Source organism: Bombus affinis, chromosome 16 (assembly GCF_024516045.1).
Source record: "Bombus affinis isolate iyBomAffi1 chromosome 16, iyBomAffi1.2, whole genome shotgun sequence".
In the NCBI taxonomy this organism is placed as follows: domain Eukaryota; kingdom Metazoa; phylum Arthropoda; class Insecta; order Hymenoptera; family Apidae; genus Bombus; species Bombus affinis.
In genome coordinates, this window is record NC_066359.1 from 2,740,629 (window position 1) to 2,761,787 (window position 21,159).

Sequence of the window (21,159 nt, forward strand, 5' to 3'; positions counted from 1 at the left end):
AGTTCATAAGCCACGATATATAATGAAGAATGTGTCTCTCTTGTGCATCTCTTTATTCTCTAAAAATTATTCAATCTGGCAAATTCTGAAGTTTAGAGTTTACTGAAAAATTAAGTGATTTTTACTTTCTGTATTTTGTACTTTTTGTGTTCTAAAAGCATTTGTTACTATATAAATTATACGTGTGTATAATAACTAGTAACTAGCAATTAACTATTAAATCAGACAAATGTCAGAAGTAACTGTCGAACCACTCGTTGGACCATACAGTCTCGGTGAAGGTCCTCATTGGGATTGTGCTTCTCAAAAATTATATTTCGTTGATATACTTGCCCAGAAAGTACTCAGATTTGACCCTGTAACAGGTACTCTTACATCTGTTTTTGTAGGTAAGTAATTAAGAATTTTGTATTATGTAATTCGGTAATTATAATCTGTTTTATAAATATATTTTTATCGTTATATTAGAAAATGGACCAGTTGGATTTGTTATTCCTGTTGAAGGTAGCACCAACAACTTTGTTGTTGGATCTGGTATAGATGTAATGCTATTTTCTTGGAATAGTGAAAAAGATCTTGCAAAATGTACACCTCAAACATTGACTACTGCAGATGGTAAGAGAGCAGAGATCAGATGGAATGATGGAAAAGTAGATTCTTCTGGAAGATTATGGGCTGGTTGGTTAAAAATATAACTTATTTTATATGAAAGTATATTACTCACATAGTATAAATTCTTACATATAGTATAAATTCTTACGTAATTTTTTCTTCTTAGGAACAATGGGTCTTGAAAAGGATGGAGATATTCCATTTGATGCGGGATCTTTTTATTCTATGGGTGATGATCTTTTATTGAAAAAACAAATATCTCCGGTATCCATAAGTAATGGATTAGCCTGGAATCCTGATAATGATATATTTTATTATATTGATTCATTTACGTATCAGGTTGTGGCATATGATTACAATTGTCAGACAGGAACCATATGTAAGAAATTTACAATGTATTTGGTATACATTCTGTGTTATGTTAACCAAAATTTACACTTTCAAATCTCTATTTTATAGCAAATAAGAAGATTGTTTTTGATTTTAAAAAAAATAATATTCCTGGATTACCAGATGGTATGACCATAGATACGGATGGAAACCTCTGGGTTGCTATGTTTAACGGAGGTTGTGTGAGTATTACTATATTTCTATGGCGATTCATAATTATTATAAAATACATTGTAGAGGAAATAATTGACATTTATTTTCTGAGAAGAGAATATGTTTAATGTTTAGGTTCTCAATATTAATCCGAGAACGGGCGAATTGTTGCGTTTTGTTAAGATTAACGGTGCCAACAACGTAACAAGTGTTGCTTTTGGTGGTCCTAATCTGGATATCTTATATGTAACAACAGCGATCGTGAAATTAAACGAAAATCAGTTAAAAGAGCAACCACATGCTGGTTACTTATTTGCCATCAAAGGTTTGGGTGTTCGCGGTTTTCCTGCAAATTCGGTTAAACTACCAAATAAATTAACATAGATGTACATATAAATATTTAAAATATTGTATAAATATATAAAACATTTTTTTAATATTAAATTACTAGCATAATGAATTTGTAGATTATATATATATATAAAAGTTACATTTTTAATAGTTTTTGCAAAGAAATAAACTATAAGCTAGAAAAAGATTATTTTGAGTTTCTTATTTGAAATAAACAATACTATATATATGTACATATATACTGTTTTTTAATAAAAAAGATCTATAAATTATTCATTAAAAATGTACAAGTGTTTTGCTAATGTTTAATTATAGTTGCCTATCCTTTTTTTTACGTACAAAGAAAATTGTATTGATTACTGAATTTATAGAGTAGAAAAATAATATATCATTTTATTAATATGCAAGAACGTTTTCTTGGAATTATAGTGAAATTATATTCGTTATTGTGTTGCTATTTCAATCTTTACGAGAACTTTGTGAAAAGTAGTGATATTCAAGCATTGTCATCCTGAGGCTTGTCATCCTAACTAGTGAAAAATTAAATTTTCACTACTTTTTTCTTGAGATACAGATAGCCTCTTAGATATATGTATAATTTATGGAAAAATTCCATGTCAATTATTTTCATACTTTAGAATACATCTATTATTATCTATTTTCACGTGTGATAATTAAACCGTTCATATAGAATGATTCCATTAGGCACAGAAGTGAGAAGGCTAGCGAACGAAGGCTATTTCAGTCGTTCTTGATGGAAATAAAGCTGTACACTGCAAAAACGTTAGAAAATATTATTTGCATGACTATGTACCTTATCATTATATATACCACGATCATTGTAAATTGCGGATGACAAATTGCATTCAGCATGAACAATACATCAATGAACGAAACTGAAGAATGGGATGAAAAAAAAAAAAAAAAAAATTATGAAGAAAAGGATGAAATACTAAAAATGTTCTCATAGTGACGATTTAATCGTCTAATGTTATAATTTCAACACTATCATTAGTAGATTTCTCTCCTTTCTTGCTAGAAACATTACTCGACTTTCCTCTTGGTAAGTCATATATATTCTTGCAGTCTGATGGCCTCAAAGATTCTGACACTTTTTGCTGAACTACACTAACTCCCGAAGACAAATTTTTCGCGTATTCCATAGCCGTCTTCATTTGCTGAGGTTTTTGTTGAGGTATAATTTCTAAATGCGAATGCTGTTTCAATTGGGAAAGCATTGAGAAAGCTTCTACGGAATTTCCTTGAGAATACGAACTCGGCAAAGAACTAGAAATATCCATTGGTGCTGGTTTCGTTTTCGTAGAGGACTTCTTGTATTGTGAATATTTTGTACTTGGACTTTTCAAACTAGCTTGAGGATTTACCGGACTTACAGAGATTCCACTCAATTCTGGTGGTATGTAAGGAGATTGCGTCATTGTCGAGTTCCCAGGCATCGCACTCAATATATTCGATAAGTTACTCGGCAACGCAGACATTGTTTTAGCTGGCTTTGTTTTTCTAACTACATTTTGTACATTCATCTGTGAATACGATCTTTGAGAATTTTTCTTTGACAATAATTTATGTTGTAATGAAGTTCCTGAGTGCGAAGTTGGTACATTCATAGATAGTGTTTGTTTCATTCCAATCGACGGACTTAGTACTGTGTGTACAACTTGAGGAATCACAGATGGATTTGTTGTGGCACTACTTTTCAGAGGAGAATGCGATAAGGAAGGATTGTGCGCTGGTTGAGGCTCTGTCAATGACTTTGACACTCGAATTTGAGGAGCGCTTATTTGTTTTGGTGGGCTAGTCTTAACGTGCGTTTGTATAATGGATGGCTTCAACAGAGACACTTGCGTAGTTGGTGGTTGTAAGATAGGCTTCGATGGTTGTGATATTTGTAGAGATTTTGGAAGTTGAACCGGTAGAGAGTCATTTTGTGGACTCTGTTTCGATGGTTTACTTTTAGGTGGTACTGTATTTACTGGGGTTATTGATATACTAGGTCTATCTTTAGTTATTGACACAGTTGTGGTAGTTTTTGTCGTGGTTGCTTGTTCATACATAGGCGTGGAACGCACTGTTGTTGCCGTAGAATTACTTAGACTTAGTAATTGTTGCACAGTCAAATTGTTTAAGTTACTCAAATTGCTCATGGTAGGAGCAACATTCATACTGGAACTGGAGGTACTCATTGTAGGTACACTGCTAATATTAGGTGCAGTGGCAATAGTATTACTTAATCCACTGGTTAAATTTGACAAAGAAGTAAGATTATTTTGATACTGTCTCAGAATATCCTGATAATTGCCTATTTGATTTAAGTAATTCATTGCCGATAAAGGATCCATCATACTGTTGCCTAAGCCGCTTGTTAATAAAGCGGACAACATATTTGGGTCAACTAATGGATGTATAAAATAGGGATTCATCAAGGAACGATTTCCTGATGCCCCCATATAATTAGCGAAAGGAGGTTTCGCGTTGAATTGATTCATTGCATTACTACTTTGCTGCATGGCTTGTAGGTATTTATTTACATTGGGTGGACGTCCTCTTGGTCGACCAGTGGATGTTAGATTTCGGTATGGTTTTCGATTTTGAGAAGATTGTGGCGACGTAGAAGTCACTTGCGGTTGGGACGCGACTACCTGTACATATCGAAAATAAAAATTGTATTAATATTGGACATATTTGTACTGTGCGTTATTGGAAAGAATACTAGCGGGACGACACAGTGTGGTATTTTTCTGTAGTATTCGATGGGAGTATTCGATCTGTATCGTTCACCGCCACATATTGTTATACTGTGTAGTGGCATACATGATATCTGGATACATGATATCTGGATACATGATACCTAATGTGTCATTACGCATGCTTATCTTTACGATCATATCGAATTCTTTCCAACAACACTTCATGATTGATAACATGTAAAAATATAAAAGTATAAAATTTACAGGAGTTGGAGATGTCGCTTGAGGCTGTGTCTGATTCTCTGTAGGTGGTTTGTCAAGGCTGGAGAAGAATTTGTTTAAAACCGTCCGATTGTAATTATAATCATTACAATACTTTGTAGCAGTTTCCAAAACATTTCCTTCCAAATTCTATTAAAACAGATATAAGATATCAAATAAAATAATCATGTACTAACGATTATAATATATGTTCTATTCAAAATCTTCACTTACTTTATTGCCGATATACGTTTTATATGTATCCACCAACAAAGAAGCAAGTGTTTGTATAGTTTGCTCCTTAGTTTGAAAACTTTTTAAAGCTCTCTGATAAACCCAATATGTGTCAAGAAGTACTTGAGTTCTAGCATCTGTATTTGTGTTGGATGCAAGATCAGAGGTACTTGTTCCCATTAATTGCATCTTAGTTCTAAGAGATTGTAAACAAAGTGTCAATGCTTGACAAGATAGCTGCTCTCTTTCCGAATCACGTAAATATTTTCTAGAAAAATGAACCAATTTTATGAATTGAAACGTTAAACAATTTCGCTGGAAAAAGTGTTGTTGATAAATGTGTGTATAGAAGGTAAAATATATATTAAAATATACTTGTCTGATTCTGGAATCTTCCCAAGTTGCACACTCAATTGCATTAACATTCGACCATCGTTTGTCTCTTTCAGTACTTGCATTAATAACGTTACAGAACGGGACATATGAAATGCGAAACTTCCTGGTCTATCAACTTCCCTATTTGGTATGTGCCAGACGCCCTTGAAAAGATAAGTGACGATACGAAAAAATTAAGTGAGCAAATTCTGATAAAATAAAGCAGTTATAGAAAGAAACGTTAAGTAAATATATGCTTTGCTATTTTCTTCTTTACAATCCTTATTCTTTTCATTTAGGTAACATCTCTTTTTGCTTGAAAAGAAAAGATGAAGAAATGTATGTTCTGTTGCAACCTGTTTACTATAATCTCATTTTGTTTGTTGCTGTACAGTGTCAGGTAAAAACTTAATAATTTATTTAAAAATTGATATAATGAAGTCACAACTTTGATCGGGAGCCAAAATTTACGTTCCGAGATCGAAAAAATTAATTTACGACATTTGGAGGAAGATGAGGATTATCTCTTTCTGTTCTTTTCCGAAAATATAATCTTTAATAACTGCGTTATATCAAGTCTTAAGTTAATTTTCGTCTTGTAATCTTATATAAGATTAATTTTTTTATTAAGATGAACGAAAGTTAAATGTAATGAAAGTTGAATGAAATATGGATATAAACGAAAATACTACATATTAATACTGATGTTACTAAATTACTGATAAATTACTGATGTTACTACTTAACACTTTAATTTACGATTTTGTTATATTGGCCTTGTCAATTATGTAGGTTACAAAAAATTTAAACGTAATTTGTTGCAGTAGTACAACTTTTTTAAGGTCTGTCAATGTTTCGAAAAAGATTATAATAGATACAGATGCCGGGGCAGATGATGCAGTAGCTATATTTTTGACTCTTAAGTCCGAAGATAATGTTTTAGCAATTACTTGTTCTTATGGAAATACATATGTGGAAAATGTAGTTATTAATGTACTTAAGATTTTAACTGTCGCCAACAGAAGTGATGTAAGTATATCATAAATTTTGCTTAAACTAAACATTCTATATTGCAATATCTTCCAGATACCTGTGTATAAAGGAGCACATAAAGCATTAATAAATGGATATAATGAATATAATAAAGATAATTACTTTGGCTCCGATGGTCTAGGAGACTTTAATTTTATGGAAGAGATCACTGCTAAAGTTGATGAGAGTAAACATGCAGCTATAGCTCTCATAGACTTAGTAAAACAATATCCATGTGAATAATTAATTATTATCAAATTATTTAGTGCAATAAATTCAAGTTAATTTAAGACTTTATATTTAATTATATTTATTACAATTTATAGATCAAATAACTTTATTAAGTATTGGTCCATCAACAAATGTTGCTACGGCAATTGCATTGGAACCTCTATTTTTAACGTATTTAAAAAATCACATCATACTAGGTTCCAGTGTTAGTGGAGTTGGTAATATTTCACCTAATATTGAATTTAATTTCTATCAAGATCCAGAAGGTAATTATATGATACTGAATAAGAACACTACAAGTGTTTTATTTCCATGGGAGACAGCAATCAACGCTTACATATCCATGGTAATTATTTTAAAATAATATAATATAATATCAATATTAATTTATATTTTAAAAAATGATATAAAATATCTGTGATTTTTGAGCAGGATTGGCGTATAAATGTATTAGGAAAGATAAATTCTTCTATTGTGAATTTTTTAAACAAAGCAGAGCGGAAAAGTTTAACAAAGTCCAATTCGTGGAGCATTTCAGATGGAATGGCTGCTGCAATTATGCTACAGCCACAACTTGTAACAAGATCTATAATAACAAATGTGAGTCCTGTAATCGATGGACTCGCAAGGGGTTCGATACTTGTAGATTATACTAATCTAACTGGTAGGCCAAAAAATGCAAAAATTATACAAGAGATTGATACAGATGGTTTCCAACAACTGTTATTGAACAAATTTTCTTAAACACACATATTTCGCATGTAAATACTTAAAGAAGGATAAATATTATAATAAAGATACTATACTATTATAATACTACACTATGCTATAAATATTAAAAATATTATACTATTACACTAAAAGAAGCATAATAAAAAATACTTACATTGAAAAAATTGGTACTTTTTCTATCAGCAAATAGTCCTTGAAATCTTTCCTCTCGATAAAATTGACAATTATAACTGTCCAACAAAAGATTCCTGCATTTTATTATGTCCTTAGCAGTCTTATTGTTGAAGAAGAAATGCGATAGTCTATAAAACGATTTGTAATGCTCTGAAAATCTTAGGATGCATTGTTCTAGACCAGCTAAACAATATGTTATTAGAGTTGCAACTTCTTCTTCAGTCATATTTTCTTCTTTTTGTACAAAAACCGAGTCCTCTTTCTTTCTTTCACTTTCACTTTCACCGGAGTCGCTTTCAGTGTCACTTGAACTATCGCTATCAGAACTATCATCACTACTGCTTGATTCATCGCTGCTGCTAGAGCTAGAATTATTCGTTTCGGTCGTTGTCGTAGTTGTTTGTGTAGTTGTTGTACTTTCTTGCGAACCTCTCCTACTTAAAGTTAACTCTTCCTTCGTAGTACTTGCAAGTTTCTTTTTATCGGGAGGTTTATCTTTCATTTCTTTATTACCTAACTGCAGATCTTCGTTTTGTAACCACTTCCCTTCAAACTTTCTTGTATCTTCATCTTCAGGCGAAGATTGTCGTGTTTCCTGACTAATCTCCATCGCTTGTTTCATAAGAGCGTCCATTAAATCTTGGACATTTTCCGATTTTCCTTCACTTTCGAAAACAGTGCCAATTTTTAAAGATGTTAATGAATCTTTCTTATTATCTTCTGATTTTACATTCACCTTTGTCTTTTCAATAGTTTTCTTTAGTTTCTTTCTTTGTGATTTTGATTCATTACTTTCATCGCTCGATAATACCATAATCTCATCGTTCTTTTCTTTTTGTAAAACCATATCACAAACTTTTGTGATTACGTCATCTATTAAAGCTACAACGTCTTGCATTAATTGCAAATGAGATACGTTACCTAATTTTATCCTCTTTGCATTATCTTGTGATACTTCTGCGAGAGATCTCTTACGTGCTTCTGTCTTCCCTTGTTCAATACGTTGACTCGTTCCAAACCCTTTATTTGTTCTGTCTATGATTTCAATCTCCTCAATGCTATTTGAACGTCGACCGATCGTAACAATATTTCTGTCTCCTTCAGCTGTAAATTCCACTTCTCCTCCAGCATTTTTATTACTTGTAAAAAGATTTTCCTCTTTAATCTTCTCATTTAGTTTTGAAGTATACTTCATGAAAGGCCCTTTGGCACATTTCTCAAGATGAAATTGGAGCAATTGTCCCAAAGACTTCTTTAGAGGTTTTCCCTCATGCTGTTCAAGATATTTTAATATGCTCGCATGAATTCGATAGTGTACTTCTAATGCTTCAACCGAAAAATGCTGTGGACATTTATGACTTATTCTACGTGGGTATTGTGCATTATTGTGATATAATAATTCACTAGCCTGCGATTAAATATAAACAAATTAGTATATATATCACCTATGTCCAATATAAATGGTATACAGATTTACAACTACCTTCGCGTAATGTTCCAAATATATGGGAGGATCTTGGTTTTTCTTTTCGGCTATCTTTCCGAGCATATATTGATACAGCCATCTTTCATCATGCGGTATTGTTCCATCTTTAGTACCAATAAATAAACGAGCACATGCTTGAAAACACTGATAAGCAATTTCTAACATTTCTTCTTTTCTAGTTTCTAAGATTTCAAATCGTTCCATACTTAACGTGTCTGTTTCCTGTTTTAGTAATCGTGAACAAAATGAATGAACAACATATGCGAATGTCCCGTATTCAGTCCAAATAATATGATTACAAGAATCTAATTCGACAGCATGTCGATAACTGGATTGGGTTAATTTCGCTTTTGCTAAAAGTGAGTCTTCGTTTCTAAACATAAAATAAACAATCATTATTATTAACTTGTGTTATATCATATTAATAAAAATATTTAAAGCACTACTCACATTGGTTTATATTTATTTAACCAGGTTTCTATTACGGTGCCGGATGACATTGCTAGTCCAGTCCAAGAACTCAATCTTGTTGGATGAAAACATAAATCCAATAAATAATACCGAATAGCTGGGCTCCATTTACAATTTTTGAAACAAAAATCTGCTAGGAGATAATAAATAGTGGACATGGAATGCGGCAGAAGCTTCTTAACGGTCGGCATTGTGTCTCGTTCACCCATTATATAAGCCATCATTTCATCAATCACTTGATTCGGATCACTTTCTTGAGGAATTAACTTTATTATACGTTTAAACAGATCTTCCGTGTCTGCATTAATTGTTAAAGTCCTGGGCGAATGAAATTCTGGTATTTGCTTGGGTTTATAAAAATTAAACAATAACTGTGCTCCCTCCCAAGTCATTTTCATTTGAGGTACTCCATGGTCTTCTATATGTTTTGGTCGCCCTTTGTTCACTTTATTATAATGACCATATAGACAATAAAATATTTGTTCTAAATATTTTGAAACTTTACTTTTTATACTGGAAAATTGAGGAGTTTCCAATTTTGGGATAACTAAATTTAAAGTGAAAAATAAGAGTTTTGCTTCGTTGTAGCAACACCATGAGTGTCTTCCCATAAAGTCATGGGCAATAAATAAAATCATGATAGATGCTGGAACACCTTCATCCTCATCATCTGATTCAGAATAATTAGAACTATGCTTATTTTTGTATGACGATTCAGCCTTTGCTCTCTCTTTGTCTTCTTTATATTGCAAAACATAATGCAATAAGATCCAAGGCAAGACAGTTTCAAGTGGCATCTCTACAGTATTTTCCGATACATCTAATTGATTGCAAACAATGTGAACCAAATTTTGTACTAATCTCGAAAGACGTGCTTCCGGTAAATACTTTACAACAAAAGTGCTTACTTCAATTGTACAAGCTTCTAATTTTTCAAGCGCCATTAGGATGGACCTCGTCCATTTCTTTTGTTCTATATCATCGGAAGCATTTAAATAATTTTGCCATGCTTCGTTGAGGCAAGCTTCCGCCCATACATAACATTCTTCGTATTGTTGTAGTTGCCATAAGCTATCTAGTAACATGGATAACTGTTGTACTCTATCAACGATATTATCATTTACGGATAAAAATTTATTTCCTTGTTTTGCGAACTTGAATGTATCCTGTAATATGTAGGCTAGCTCAGCGTATTTTTTTTCGTCATACAGATTTTGTATTTCTCCTAATTTCTGTCCTCTCTGAATAGATTTAAGTTTCTTCTCCACTATTTTAATACTGATATTAGAATGATATTTACAATTAGGCAATTTTAAATAAACCATTTTGTTTTGTTTCGCTAATTCTTGCATATGACTTAGTAACTAAAAAGATAATATCTGATTAGATAAATTAGGAAAAATCTCTTTGTGCTGGAATTGAAGTTACTTACCAATTCTAAAGTCTCAATGACGATGTCTGTATCTCCTTGGCACAAAAAGATATTAGCTTTGAGCCACAAAACCCTTAGAAATATCAGAATATTTTCTTCATTTAAAATATCCCTCCTAACGCTTGTAAAAATTATATGCCCCAGTTCCTCTGATGGCATTCCTGTACCAAGTTTATCTAATCTAAAGTAGACAATAGAATTCTTTAATTATTTTAATTTTAATTGGAGAAGTATAATAAAGCAAACAGAATAAAACATACGTTGAAAACGGTACTATGTCTGGTTTATTGCTTAACCATTTATCTGTATGCAGTTCACCAAATAATAAAGTCATTTCAGTATCTAGTTTTAAAATATCATCATCTATATCTTCTTCAAATGGTGATGGATGTGGAATGTGCTCCCTGTAGAAAAGAAAAAATGCATTTTATTACCTGAGACATGTTTACATAGAAAAGCTCACATTTATTTGTTATACCTCATAAATGTATATGCTTGCAAATATATCTCTAATATTCCTTTAGACCATTCTTGGTTCCATTTGGTGCTTAAAAATTCCGTATATTTTGCTATAATTATCATTAAATTACTCTTACTACTATGTTCATTAATGAACATATTTACTTCAGCTATCTCAGATTCTGTACCGAAATAATTTTGTTGTTGACTATAGAAGAAAGAAAATTAATTATTGTAAAAACTCAGTTGTTCATCCTTAAATAAGACCTACCTTGTTTCAGGACTCGGAGATTTTGAACTGTCAGAACTTTTAACTGTTTCTATAGTATTTCTATTATTTTCTTGATTAGCAAACAATTGATATAAATCCATTGTATCCATAGAATCGTCCATATTTTTAGAATGATCATCTTTGGTTAATTTTACTGTATCTGGCCTAAAATATCAACAGTTTATATAATATTGATTATAAGTTACATAAGTATAGAAATGTTTTATAAATACATACAATAATGTACTAGGAAAAATTCTTCTAAGAGTTTCTTCTAATTGGACATCATCTCTTTCAGCTTCTCTTCTATTCGAACTTCTTACTCTTGCAGAACGTCTCATACTGTTGCAACTCCAAGCCCATTGTTGCAGAAAGCATAGAGCACTTCTCCTCCTTTTTTTCACTTTTTGTACTTCTTCCTTTCCTTCAATCTTTTCATTCAATTTCTCTTCTACCTTACATTGTACCTCTTCTTCTTTCTTTGAGTCTTTTTCATCATTGGATTTGTTACTATCCTTATCACTAATATTATCATTTTGTGCTTCATTGCCAGCATCATCCAGTATTTTCTCCAATTGTAATTTATCTCCATGATCTCCATTTTCATCTACTTCAAAGTTATTTTGCTCATCTAAATCATTTTTTACTTGACTTTGTTCTTCAAATTGTACAGCATCAGTATCTGAAATTCTCAAGAGGTCTTCATCATCTATTATTTGTACATCGCTGGAACATGATTTTTTATCATCTACTATCTCAATATCCATCATAGATTCGGCACCACCACATTGATTGTCATCAAATGTTTCACATGGAGAATTTTCATCATCTATTTCCATCTTCATTGATTCTTCAACCTCATTTTCATTCTCTGTTATGGTATTTTGTAATACTTCCTGATCAGTATTAACATCATTATTTCCCTGAGTATCTCCCTCAGTATGAGTTTTGGCTGTTTCTTCAGAATTATGAACAGTTAGATTAATTCTACTAACAAAACTCAAATTATTTTCTGTAATATATCTATGCATATCCAATAAACATTCTCCTAAATCTAACCAAGTATAGTTTTTTATGGGTTTTCTTAGTGTTAGATCTGGCAATGGTTTAGGACAGAATTCTACTCTGCATGTTTCTGCCCATCTTCTAGCAATATCCTTTGCTTCTTCTATTAACTTATCTCCTATTTGATGATCATATTGAGTATATAATGGTGGATCTAATTGCCAGTTACTATTGTACAATTTATAGCATTCTTCAAGGCATGGAATGTCTTTGAATATTTTATCACGAAAAGCTAAACCTTTTACATAATTGGGATCACGTTCTAATGCCATAGAAATGTACAAAAGACAATTCATATAGTCAGGAACTGCATATAAGGCAGTTATCATGTTATCTAAACATGGCCAATGGTTTGCATTACATTTTAAACCTTGCTTAAATGATGAACATGCCAATTCTAAATTTGAGATTTTCATAGCTAAGATACCTATTCTATACCATAATGTTACATCTGTATCATCTAAATTAGCTGCTTCCCAGTAATTTTCTACAGCTTCATCGTAATTTCCCAACATGGCTTGTATAGCCCCGATATTCTTGAAACAAGAATATTTTAATGACAACATTGGCCTAGATCTACCATCAGGTATTTCAGGTTTTTCAACTTCGTCCAGCAATTCAGTTTCTAAAAGATCTTTAAAAATATTCAGTGCATCTTCTTGTTTATTTTCTTTTAATAATACTAAAGCTTTATTATATTCGGTAAGAGCTATTTGTTCCTGAAACAGATATAAACAAAATAAATTTTTTAGATTTTAATGGAACATATGTTATTAATAATGAACAATAAATCTTAGTTCCTCTGGAGGATAAAAATTCAAAGGAAGCAGATTCAAGAGTTTACATGAATCATACATGACTATTTAACTAAATAATGTGTTTTTCGATTATAAAATGATCTATAAAACAAAACAACTTTAAATAAAATATAATTAATTATAGTAAATTAAGACAGATTATTGTAGATATTTAATTTTCTAAATGGATATGTAATCTGAATGTTCTCTGTGTATAATTTTATATAAAATTTGAACACCGGTAGAAATTAACCATGTTTTAATAACTGACAAGGTAAGGTTAAGTTCTTAATAGGTTAAGTTCTTAAAGAAATAAAAAATTGACAGTATTGATACGTACTTGAGCTTCTTTTGTGATACTCGGTAAATCTTCCTCTTCACTTTCTTCGCTGGATTCTTCGTTCAACGCCGATATCTTTATCATTTTTAGAATTTTTTTTACAAATTTGATCTTACATATAAAATATCAACAAATCAAGCAATTCTATTCAATGTCGCCATGTTACTGAAGGTATACAACGTGCTAGTTCGTATATATACATCTCATATAGGGTGTTCAAAAAACAAGCATGTATTTCTTATAGCTCGAACGTTTTTTATTTTTTAATTTCTTTATAGAAATGTAATTTATATGCGTGTGTATTCTTCACACGTATATTGCGTCGTTTACTTAAAATTATTCTTTATACACTCTGTATATGCATTATCTGTGAACCTCGAGATTATTTAATGCACAAGTTTTGCACATATTGTAATGTTAATTCTCATTTTATATTAGTAATAATATAAACAAAGTAATAATATTATAGTTGTTTTATTTGATTTATTTAACATTTTACAATCGTATAAGCATTTATAAAACTTCTACCATGTAAGTTTGTCGACATAACATAGCTTTAATCATCTTTTGTTTTACTTAATTATTTTTATCATTAGAATTACGATTTAATTAATCATTCATTTATCCCAATTGTGAAACGTAAATAAAATACATTCAATTTTCTTGCGCGAAGTAGAAAATTGTGTTTGAAGGAATCAAATTCAGCAGTTTTTACAAATCAAAAGATACACTCAGGTCATTGAACTGTTGTACTTAACATGCAACAATGTTTATGATTTGGGGTAAGTATTGCTAATTAACACACATTAATATTTTATTGTATGTACTCATTTATAAGCTAATAAATTTAGTTATTAAAAACTTAAACACGGCATGTTTTACATAAAACATCAATAAAATAATAGTACTTAAAATCTAACTTATACGCGAATACATACACTACTAACACATATGAAAGTAGATGTACCTATCTATAAACTAGTGTTTTTCTCGTGTTTAGTAACAAAGATCGACGAAAAATTTAATGTAAAAAAATATTCTACATAAAAACACCAGTTTATACAAATGTAGTTATACTATTTCCAACATGTTGAATACATTTTTATTATAAATTATATAAAAGTATTTTACTTTATGATGAACAGCTACTATAAATTTGTATTTACCTCTTAGTAGCTTAGTGGTCTTTAAGACCACAAACTATTACAACAAATTAAATAAAAAATATTAGTGTAATAGGCATTGCTGGAATAATAAACAAGGTAAAATACAAATAATTATGATTACAAATATAAAAATCAGTTTTATAGAAACAGCTTGAGGAATATGGTAGTAATTCTTTGTCCCCAAATATGTATATCCTAACTAATTCTACAATATACAATAATTATTATTGTTGGCACTCGTATACTGTAGTACAAATAATGGCTTTTTATTGACGCGAAATATTGATATTGATTATAATTATACAGAACCAAACCTGCTTTCTTAATTGCATTTATATTAACGTTTTGAGCACACGAAAATAGAGATAAAACTTGTTATAATAACTATGTACATTGTAGGAGACTGGTTCGCAAGTGGAGTACAATCTGTAAATACGCAAAATCTCCTTGATTCTGTAATTATAACAAATAAGAGTATCATAAGGAGAATTCGCATACCTCCTTACGAAGTATATAAAACTCATTGGCGCAATGGTGAGATATCTCCATATAGAATAAAGATTAATAAGTTCCGATATTGTATCTTTACACAGTTTTAAGAAGTTAATTTCTCTTTCATAACTTTGTTACCACAAGTTGTTCATAATTTTCTTTAGATCCCGAAATACAGAGACATTATTGGGCAGCATCTTTTCTTCTACCTGTCGGAACAATTTTCGTTCTTGCTTTGATAGTTATTTTGATGGTAATATTTTGTTCATAGTTTCTCATATATTCATAACAAAATAATCAATTGTTATAAATTATATTCATGAATGACGGTCATTTTAAATTTACAATTATTTCAGGTTTTATTCAAAAGGTGTCCACAAATGGTTGCCGTGATTGTCGCAGCGATTCTTGGCGTTATTATTGTATTTACGACGGTGATATCAATTAGTCATGCACCGATTTATGCTTGACAATCTTTAATACTACTGTTCCAAATATGTGACATAAAATTTTATCTTTTATAGTATAGATTTTCCTAAAACATTATAGATAAAGACTGGTGTAAAGATAGTTGTATCATCAGCGGAGACAATTACACACACGTCCGCACATATTAAATATTTTTATGATATGTATATTGTTTTATAATAGAAAAACAAAGTATTATTTTATCAATTACTAATATAAGTACTCTACTTACTACTAGCAATTCTTGTTACTTAATTTTATTTCAATCATATCCTTTGACACCCTTATCACTTTCTGTTCGTAACTTTGTAATGCTCTTTGTAATCTTTGATAGCTCTAAAATTGGTATTAATATTTCTATTAACGTTTTTGTGAAAAAAATACATGTATACAATAGGAAAATTACGTACCTCGGAAAAGGTAGGATTTTCTTTGACTTCTTTTAATTCATATAATAGCACTTCTAATATATTAAGTGGCAACCAAACTGGTGTAGTTACGGATGTTAAGTGCGTTTTAAGACCGAAATTTTCTTTACCATCACCCATAACAGCATTAATGTATTCAACTCCTAACTCGCTAGCTTCTAATATTCTACCAGCATTTAACATAAGGCGAAGAAGTTCGGCAGCATTTCGTTTCTATAGTAAATACCAAGTGATCTTTTATTATACAATATAATATAACAATATAATATAACAATATATTGTAACAATATGATATAATGATTAAAAAATTATTTACCTTGTATGACATCAATAACCATTGAGGTATAAACGCTCCTTCTTGAAGTAATTTCCGAGTGACTGCTTTATGCAACTCACTGTATCTATCTTTTTCATGCTTCAACGTTAAATATTCTAACAATCTCCAAGCGGTGTTTGTAATATTTGTATTCGATAAACCAATGTCAAATATATCGTTTTGAATAAGCCAGTCCCATGCGTTTGGATCTTCTCCTCGACTTAAACGTATACACTGTGAAGCGAGACTTTCAAGCACGGAACTTTTATTAACTTTAAATTCATCGCATAAATGCAACGCTGTCGTGTACAATCCAATAGTTGGCAATATAATAATCAGCTCCGAGGGTCCAGCATGTGAAACAATATGCAACTCCGAATTTATTTTCGATACTTTCAATCTTGCATCCACAATGTAGTATTCCCTTTTTATATCATTTAATTCAAGAACTTCTACTTGTTTTTTTATTTTATAATGTAAAATATCTTCGCTACTGATGCTTCTTCTCGTTTGTACTTCATAATCCATTTCCTCCAAATAGTTCTGATCAATTACAGGCCTAACGATCCATCTATACTTTTCAGAGACAAGATGTAATGCATTAATACAAGCTAACAAGCACTGTGCTTGCCTTGATACAATAGCAACAGATTGTGATTCTTGGCTTAATCGCATAGCTTGCTCGTACATCACTGACGCAGCTGTAAAACAAATCAATTACTGTATGAAAAAAGGTTTAACACTGATTTCATAATAAGTTAAAGTAATACCTTTCCGCATGTTTCCTTTATCTATGTGAAAGCTATATAAAAAATTGTAGTAATTATTTTCTATGAGGTCCACACTCCTGGCTCTACCTTCTACTATTCTCTCTAAATCTTCATACATATCGACATAAGGAAATGAAATTAAATCTATTAATTTTTTACGTTCAAAGAGAGTCACTACCAATTGCCTCAAACAATCTACTCTACGTGCAACATCCGGATTCGAATTTAAGCAATTGTAAGCTTTTATATGGTGACCCAGATTCAAATGTTGCATGAATACTATTGAGTGAAGTGTTGGCAAATTAGGATCATCTTTATCAGCCATTAATATAGCTGTTTCAGCGAGCTCTATGATACAATCGGAAGCATTATGTTCTTCAAATAATTTGATAACTTTCAAGTAATACTGAATTAACGAACTATTTTCGGATAGTACGCTAGATTCGAGTAAGGCATCAGCTAGAAATTCATCTGTCAAAATTCCTCTAGAAGCTCGAAGGAAATGATCGCAAGCTTTATGCGCTTCTCCCATTTCAAGTAACGCGACTGCTAATATAAATTTTCTCGATGCACTGTTCCACTCGCACCATGTATTTAGAAGCCTCACATACTCTTGAACCAGCAAGAACTGACAACTAGACAATAGCCATTCAGGGAAGATAAAATTTCCCGATCTCGGCCATCTGATATATTTTTTATTAAGGAAATATATAAAAATTTTAAGACAAAAAAGAAACGTATACCACGTATATAACTAATATATACGCACGTGCATAAATAAATCGATAGTTTTATGAAAGGATACACGAGCTGTGCGATAAAAGTAATATGCGTTAACATCCCATAATGCCATGGAATTAAACTAGTCGCATCTAAATTTGTATGAGCCATCAAATTGTGAGCATGTTTTGCACCACTGTTTTCTATAAATAATTCTAATAATGATGAAGATCGATGTTGCTTGAATCCTATATTTGCTCTCGAATCAACAAGTTTCAGTAGTGCTAGACGCTGAACACTAGAATCTAATAGAGATTGTATAGGCATTGGTAATGCTGTGGATTCACATATCCACGTTACAACATAATAAGCTTGCATTAACACAACTGTCTTAGGTGCTAATGATGATTTTATGGAATGTAATGATCGTGAATCAAACAATTCAGGTCGTAGTAATATCATTTGTTGCAAAATTAATAAATTTCTGCAGATCGCGAATCTCAATTGTGTTATTTGTGCTACACTTTTCGATATTGCCGAGATGCCTAAGTGACTACTAAAAAAGTGATTTATATTGAGTAATAGTATCGAGGCATCATGATCATCATTAAGATGTACTTTGTTTGGTTGTCCAAGATCATATGTTAATGTTTCTAGCAACATTGCCATAGCGCTGGATATATCTCTAACGTTTGATAATTTGTGACAGCTAAGATGATGCGTAACAAAGTTACTAATCGGTTCTTCCGACTCTAACATCAGTTTTGACAATAAATCATCGATAATAGTGTCTGGACTTTTTAAATGATAGAGCTCTCTCTTTACCGCTGTTTTAGTTTCTTCGGATAATTGTTCTTCTAATAGTACTAATGCTGACATTAAAGTAATAAGATCCTGACATATATCTTCGTCTTGTGACAAAACCGGCGTTGTTTTGAATCGGGATGTATATGATCTTTCATTACAAAACATTAAATATTCTAAAGCTTCCATTGGTCTCAAAAGCGAGAAGCACGATTTTTTAAGTAAAACTACTCCGTAAACGCTAGGCAGTAACAACAATCCCACTGGTCTTGTACTATTGGCATGATACTGTATAACCCAAGAATAAAATTTTGACCAACAACGATTGGCAATTTCTAAATAATCTTCATCCATAAGTTCATAATCCATAATTTCAGCTTGTATCTCAGCTTCTACCGCAATACACACGCGTTCTTTCAATTCCGCAGCAGAAAGAATTTTATCTTCCAAAAAATTAGATCTTTTGTATATGTTCAATGCTTTTGTTATATCTGCCAAAGAGAACTGACCAGGGTGAAAAATGTAATTGATATATGCTTGTCTCGGATCAGTATCAGCATCACTAAGAATGTAGTCTCTGTCTGGTGTTTGTTCTAGAATCGCAGCTTCCCATTCAGAGTTAACGCGTCCACCACACAATGATAATTGAGCATGCGTTACTTCAACTGTATCCATATCAGTGGTTCTCCAAACAGCCCATAATCGAGTAGTGGTAAAGAAAAAGTCAACTAAATGTTGCTGTAAAGATTAATACATATAAAAGTTGTTTTAAATGGCAACTAATTTGTAATCAATATGAATAAATGTGAATAGTACATACATCTTGTGCGAACTTGGTACATAATCTAACAAATTTAAACATTCCATTATCTTGAATTGGCTTTAAAATACTAAATTCACATCTAGTACTAAATTTTAAAAAAGTTCCTAAGTATAATTCATTATTAGGACCCAATGCTTTTCTTAATATATGGCCCTGTGCACCTTGCGAAGCAATGCGATTATCTATCGCTGTATCAGTCACGGCCACGCATTGAGCTTTGTTACAAGACCACATACGGATATTACCTTCACGACACAATGCAAACAGATATGTATCACTTTCACAACTATGTATTGTTAATGACATAGCCACATGGGCTTCAGAATTGCGTCCTCTGAAAGCAGTTGCAATACCACTAAGAAATCTTGGCACTATTGAATCTTGTTTTAATTCACTACTGTGCACAAGACCAGTTTTTGTATCTAGCCTCAGGAGAAGTATAGTTCCAGAATTATAAGCAAGAGCAAACAGTGCTTCTTGTGGTGGAATAAGCCATGATGCAGCTGCATGAGGAACTGGAGAATCTATAAAAAAAAAAGGAAAAAGGAAAAAATTAAAATAATTACTGTGGATATTATATTTAAAAAATGTTATTTTTTAAATTCTGTCACGAATTACTAACTTGTAGTTCCTGCATTTGTGATAACATGAAACATGTGTGGATCTTCCTTAGTTCTTTTCACATTCTGTGCAGACATTTCACTAAATATTGACTGTGTACCTAAATCTTTATATGTACTTAATGAATGTTCCTATAAAATAATAATTTGTTAATGCAATATCTAAAATCATACAATATTCAGTTACTATCTTCTGGAAGCTACTTACATTTTTATGAATTCTTTCAGGATGAGGAAATGATAATTTATGAACACTAGAAACGGTTGCTATTAATATAATGACTGAATTAAATGTTTCATGTATAGAAATGCCATCCAAAATGGGTGTATCTGTAAACTTATATCTTACTCTACAGTTGGCTAAGTTAATATCTAGACTATGTTCAACCAACTCAAGTACATCATGACAAATACGCCAATAAATAAATCGATTCCGTGTAAAATATTTCGAGCCATCATTGTATGAATAGCCTCCTGCTCTCTCTGGAACTTTTATGTCCTGTAGGGTACTTTGGCTTCCGCCTATAAAATAATATAATTACAGAGACATGTACTGTATAACTATTTTCTATTTGAAAAGTAAGGTTAGGAATTCAATTTATAAGGTTTAAAGCGTAACATTCTCATACTTAATACATGCTTTCATAAATGGAAAATAAGTATCTTTGATATACAATAAAGAAATTGATTTTAAATTATTTTTAAAAGAATAATTTTGTGTGTTCCATGAAAATAAAAAGGTTATGGTTACATACCCGTGTTCAACGTGATTTCGTTCCATTTCTCTGGTACAGTTTGATCAGGCACAACTTCTCGATATCCCAAAGGAAATTCTTCCATTTTTTACTTTGTTTATGAATAAGTATTATGTCAATTTAACATTTAAATCATATTGCACTATTGCTCAAAATTTTAACGGGCACCAAACATCGGTGCACTGAGTGTCACGCTTCTTCACGCTTCGCGCTTCTCAGTTTG

At 31.4% G+C, this 21,159-nt stretch overlaps 5 protein-coding genes across 15 annotated transcripts; 3 read left to right on the forward strand and 2 right to left on the reverse strand.

The window, feature by feature from the left end:
* The first annotated feature begins 63 nt into the window (after positions 1-63).
* Positions 64-1,704, forward strand: LOC126925486 (regucalcin-like). Its single transcript, XM_050741068.1, has 5 exons — positions 64-389; positions 469-678; positions 779-991; positions 1,072-1,184; positions 1,291-1,704. Exons 1-5 carry the CDS (start codon positions 230-232, stop codon positions 1,537-1,539), a joined length of 945 nt encoding a protein of 314 aa, XP_050597025.1. The 5' UTR covers positions 64-229; the 3' UTR covers positions 1,540-1,704.
* Positions 1,386-13,757, reverse strand: LOC126925474 (calcineurin-binding protein cabin-1-like). The gene is made up of 13 exons (XM_050741032.1): positions 13,575-13,757; positions 11,610-13,156; positions 11,373-11,537; positions 11,121-11,309; positions 10,903-11,046; positions 10,643-10,823; positions 9,190-10,574; positions 8,737-9,112; positions 7,234-8,661; positions 5,085-5,248; positions 4,710-4,977; positions 4,479-4,625; positions 1,386-4,166 (listed from the first exon to the last, which is right to left on the reverse strand). The coding sequence occupies exons 1-13, from the start codon at positions 13,656-13,658 to the stop codon at positions 2,484-2,486; spliced, it is 7,761 nt and encodes a 2,586-aa protein (XP_050596989.1). The 5' UTR covers positions 13,659-13,757; the 3' UTR covers positions 1,386-2,483.
* Positions 4,483-7,243, forward strand: LOC126925483 (pyrimidine-specific ribonucleoside hydrolase RihA-like). Of its 10 annotated transcripts, none has more exons than XM_050741057.1 (6): positions 4,483-4,568; positions 5,384-5,484; positions 5,909-6,113; positions 6,171-6,351; positions 6,443-6,693; positions 6,780-7,243. In XM_050741057.1, the coding sequence occupies exons 2-6, from the start codon at positions 5,414-5,416 to the stop codon at positions 7,089-7,091; spliced, it is 1,020 nt and encodes a 339-aa protein (XP_050597014.1). In that variant the 5' UTR covers positions 4,483-4,568; positions 5,384-5,413; the 3' UTR covers positions 7,092-7,243. The 10 variants fall into 10 exon arrangements, with proteins under 10 accessions (XP_050597014.1, XP_050597018.1, XP_050597020.1 ...); XM_050741061.1 differs by having other exon boundaries at positions 5,912-6,113; XM_050741063.1 differs by having other exon boundaries at positions 5,927-6,113.
* Positions 13,758-14,032: 275 nt separating the features above from the next.
* Positions 14,033-21,151, reverse strand: LOC126925475 (nuclear pore complex protein Nup160 homolog). 2 transcript variants are annotated; one of them, XM_050741033.1, is made up of 10 exons: positions 20,937-21,151; positions 20,390-20,703; positions 20,184-20,313; positions 19,559-20,085; positions 18,020-19,476; positions 17,215-17,897; positions 16,445-17,145; positions 16,111-16,341; positions 15,933-16,036; positions 14,033-15,767 (listed from the first exon to the last, which is right to left on the reverse strand). In XM_050741033.1, the coding sequence occupies exons 1-9, from the start codon at positions 21,019-21,021 to the stop codon at positions 15,935-15,937; spliced, it is 4,230 nt and encodes a 1,409-aa protein (XP_050596990.1). In that variant the 5' UTR covers positions 21,022-21,151; the 3' UTR covers positions 14,033-15,767; positions 15,933-15,934. The 2 variants fall into 2 exon arrangements, with proteins under 2 accessions (XP_050596990.1, XP_050596991.1); XM_050741034.1 differs by lacking the exon at positions 20,937-21,151 and having other exon boundaries at positions 20,390-20,511; positions 20,582-20,704.
* Positions 14,208-15,941, forward strand: LOC126925489 (uncharacterized). The gene is made up of 4 exons (XM_050741073.1): positions 14,208-14,356; positions 15,140-15,274; positions 15,397-15,485; positions 15,589-15,941. Exons 1-4 carry the CDS (start codon positions 14,341-14,343, stop codon positions 15,700-15,702), a joined length of 354 nt encoding a protein of 117 aa, XP_050597030.1. The 5' UTR covers positions 14,208-14,340; the 3' UTR covers positions 15,703-15,941.
* Positions 21,152-21,159: the final 8 nt, after the last annotated feature.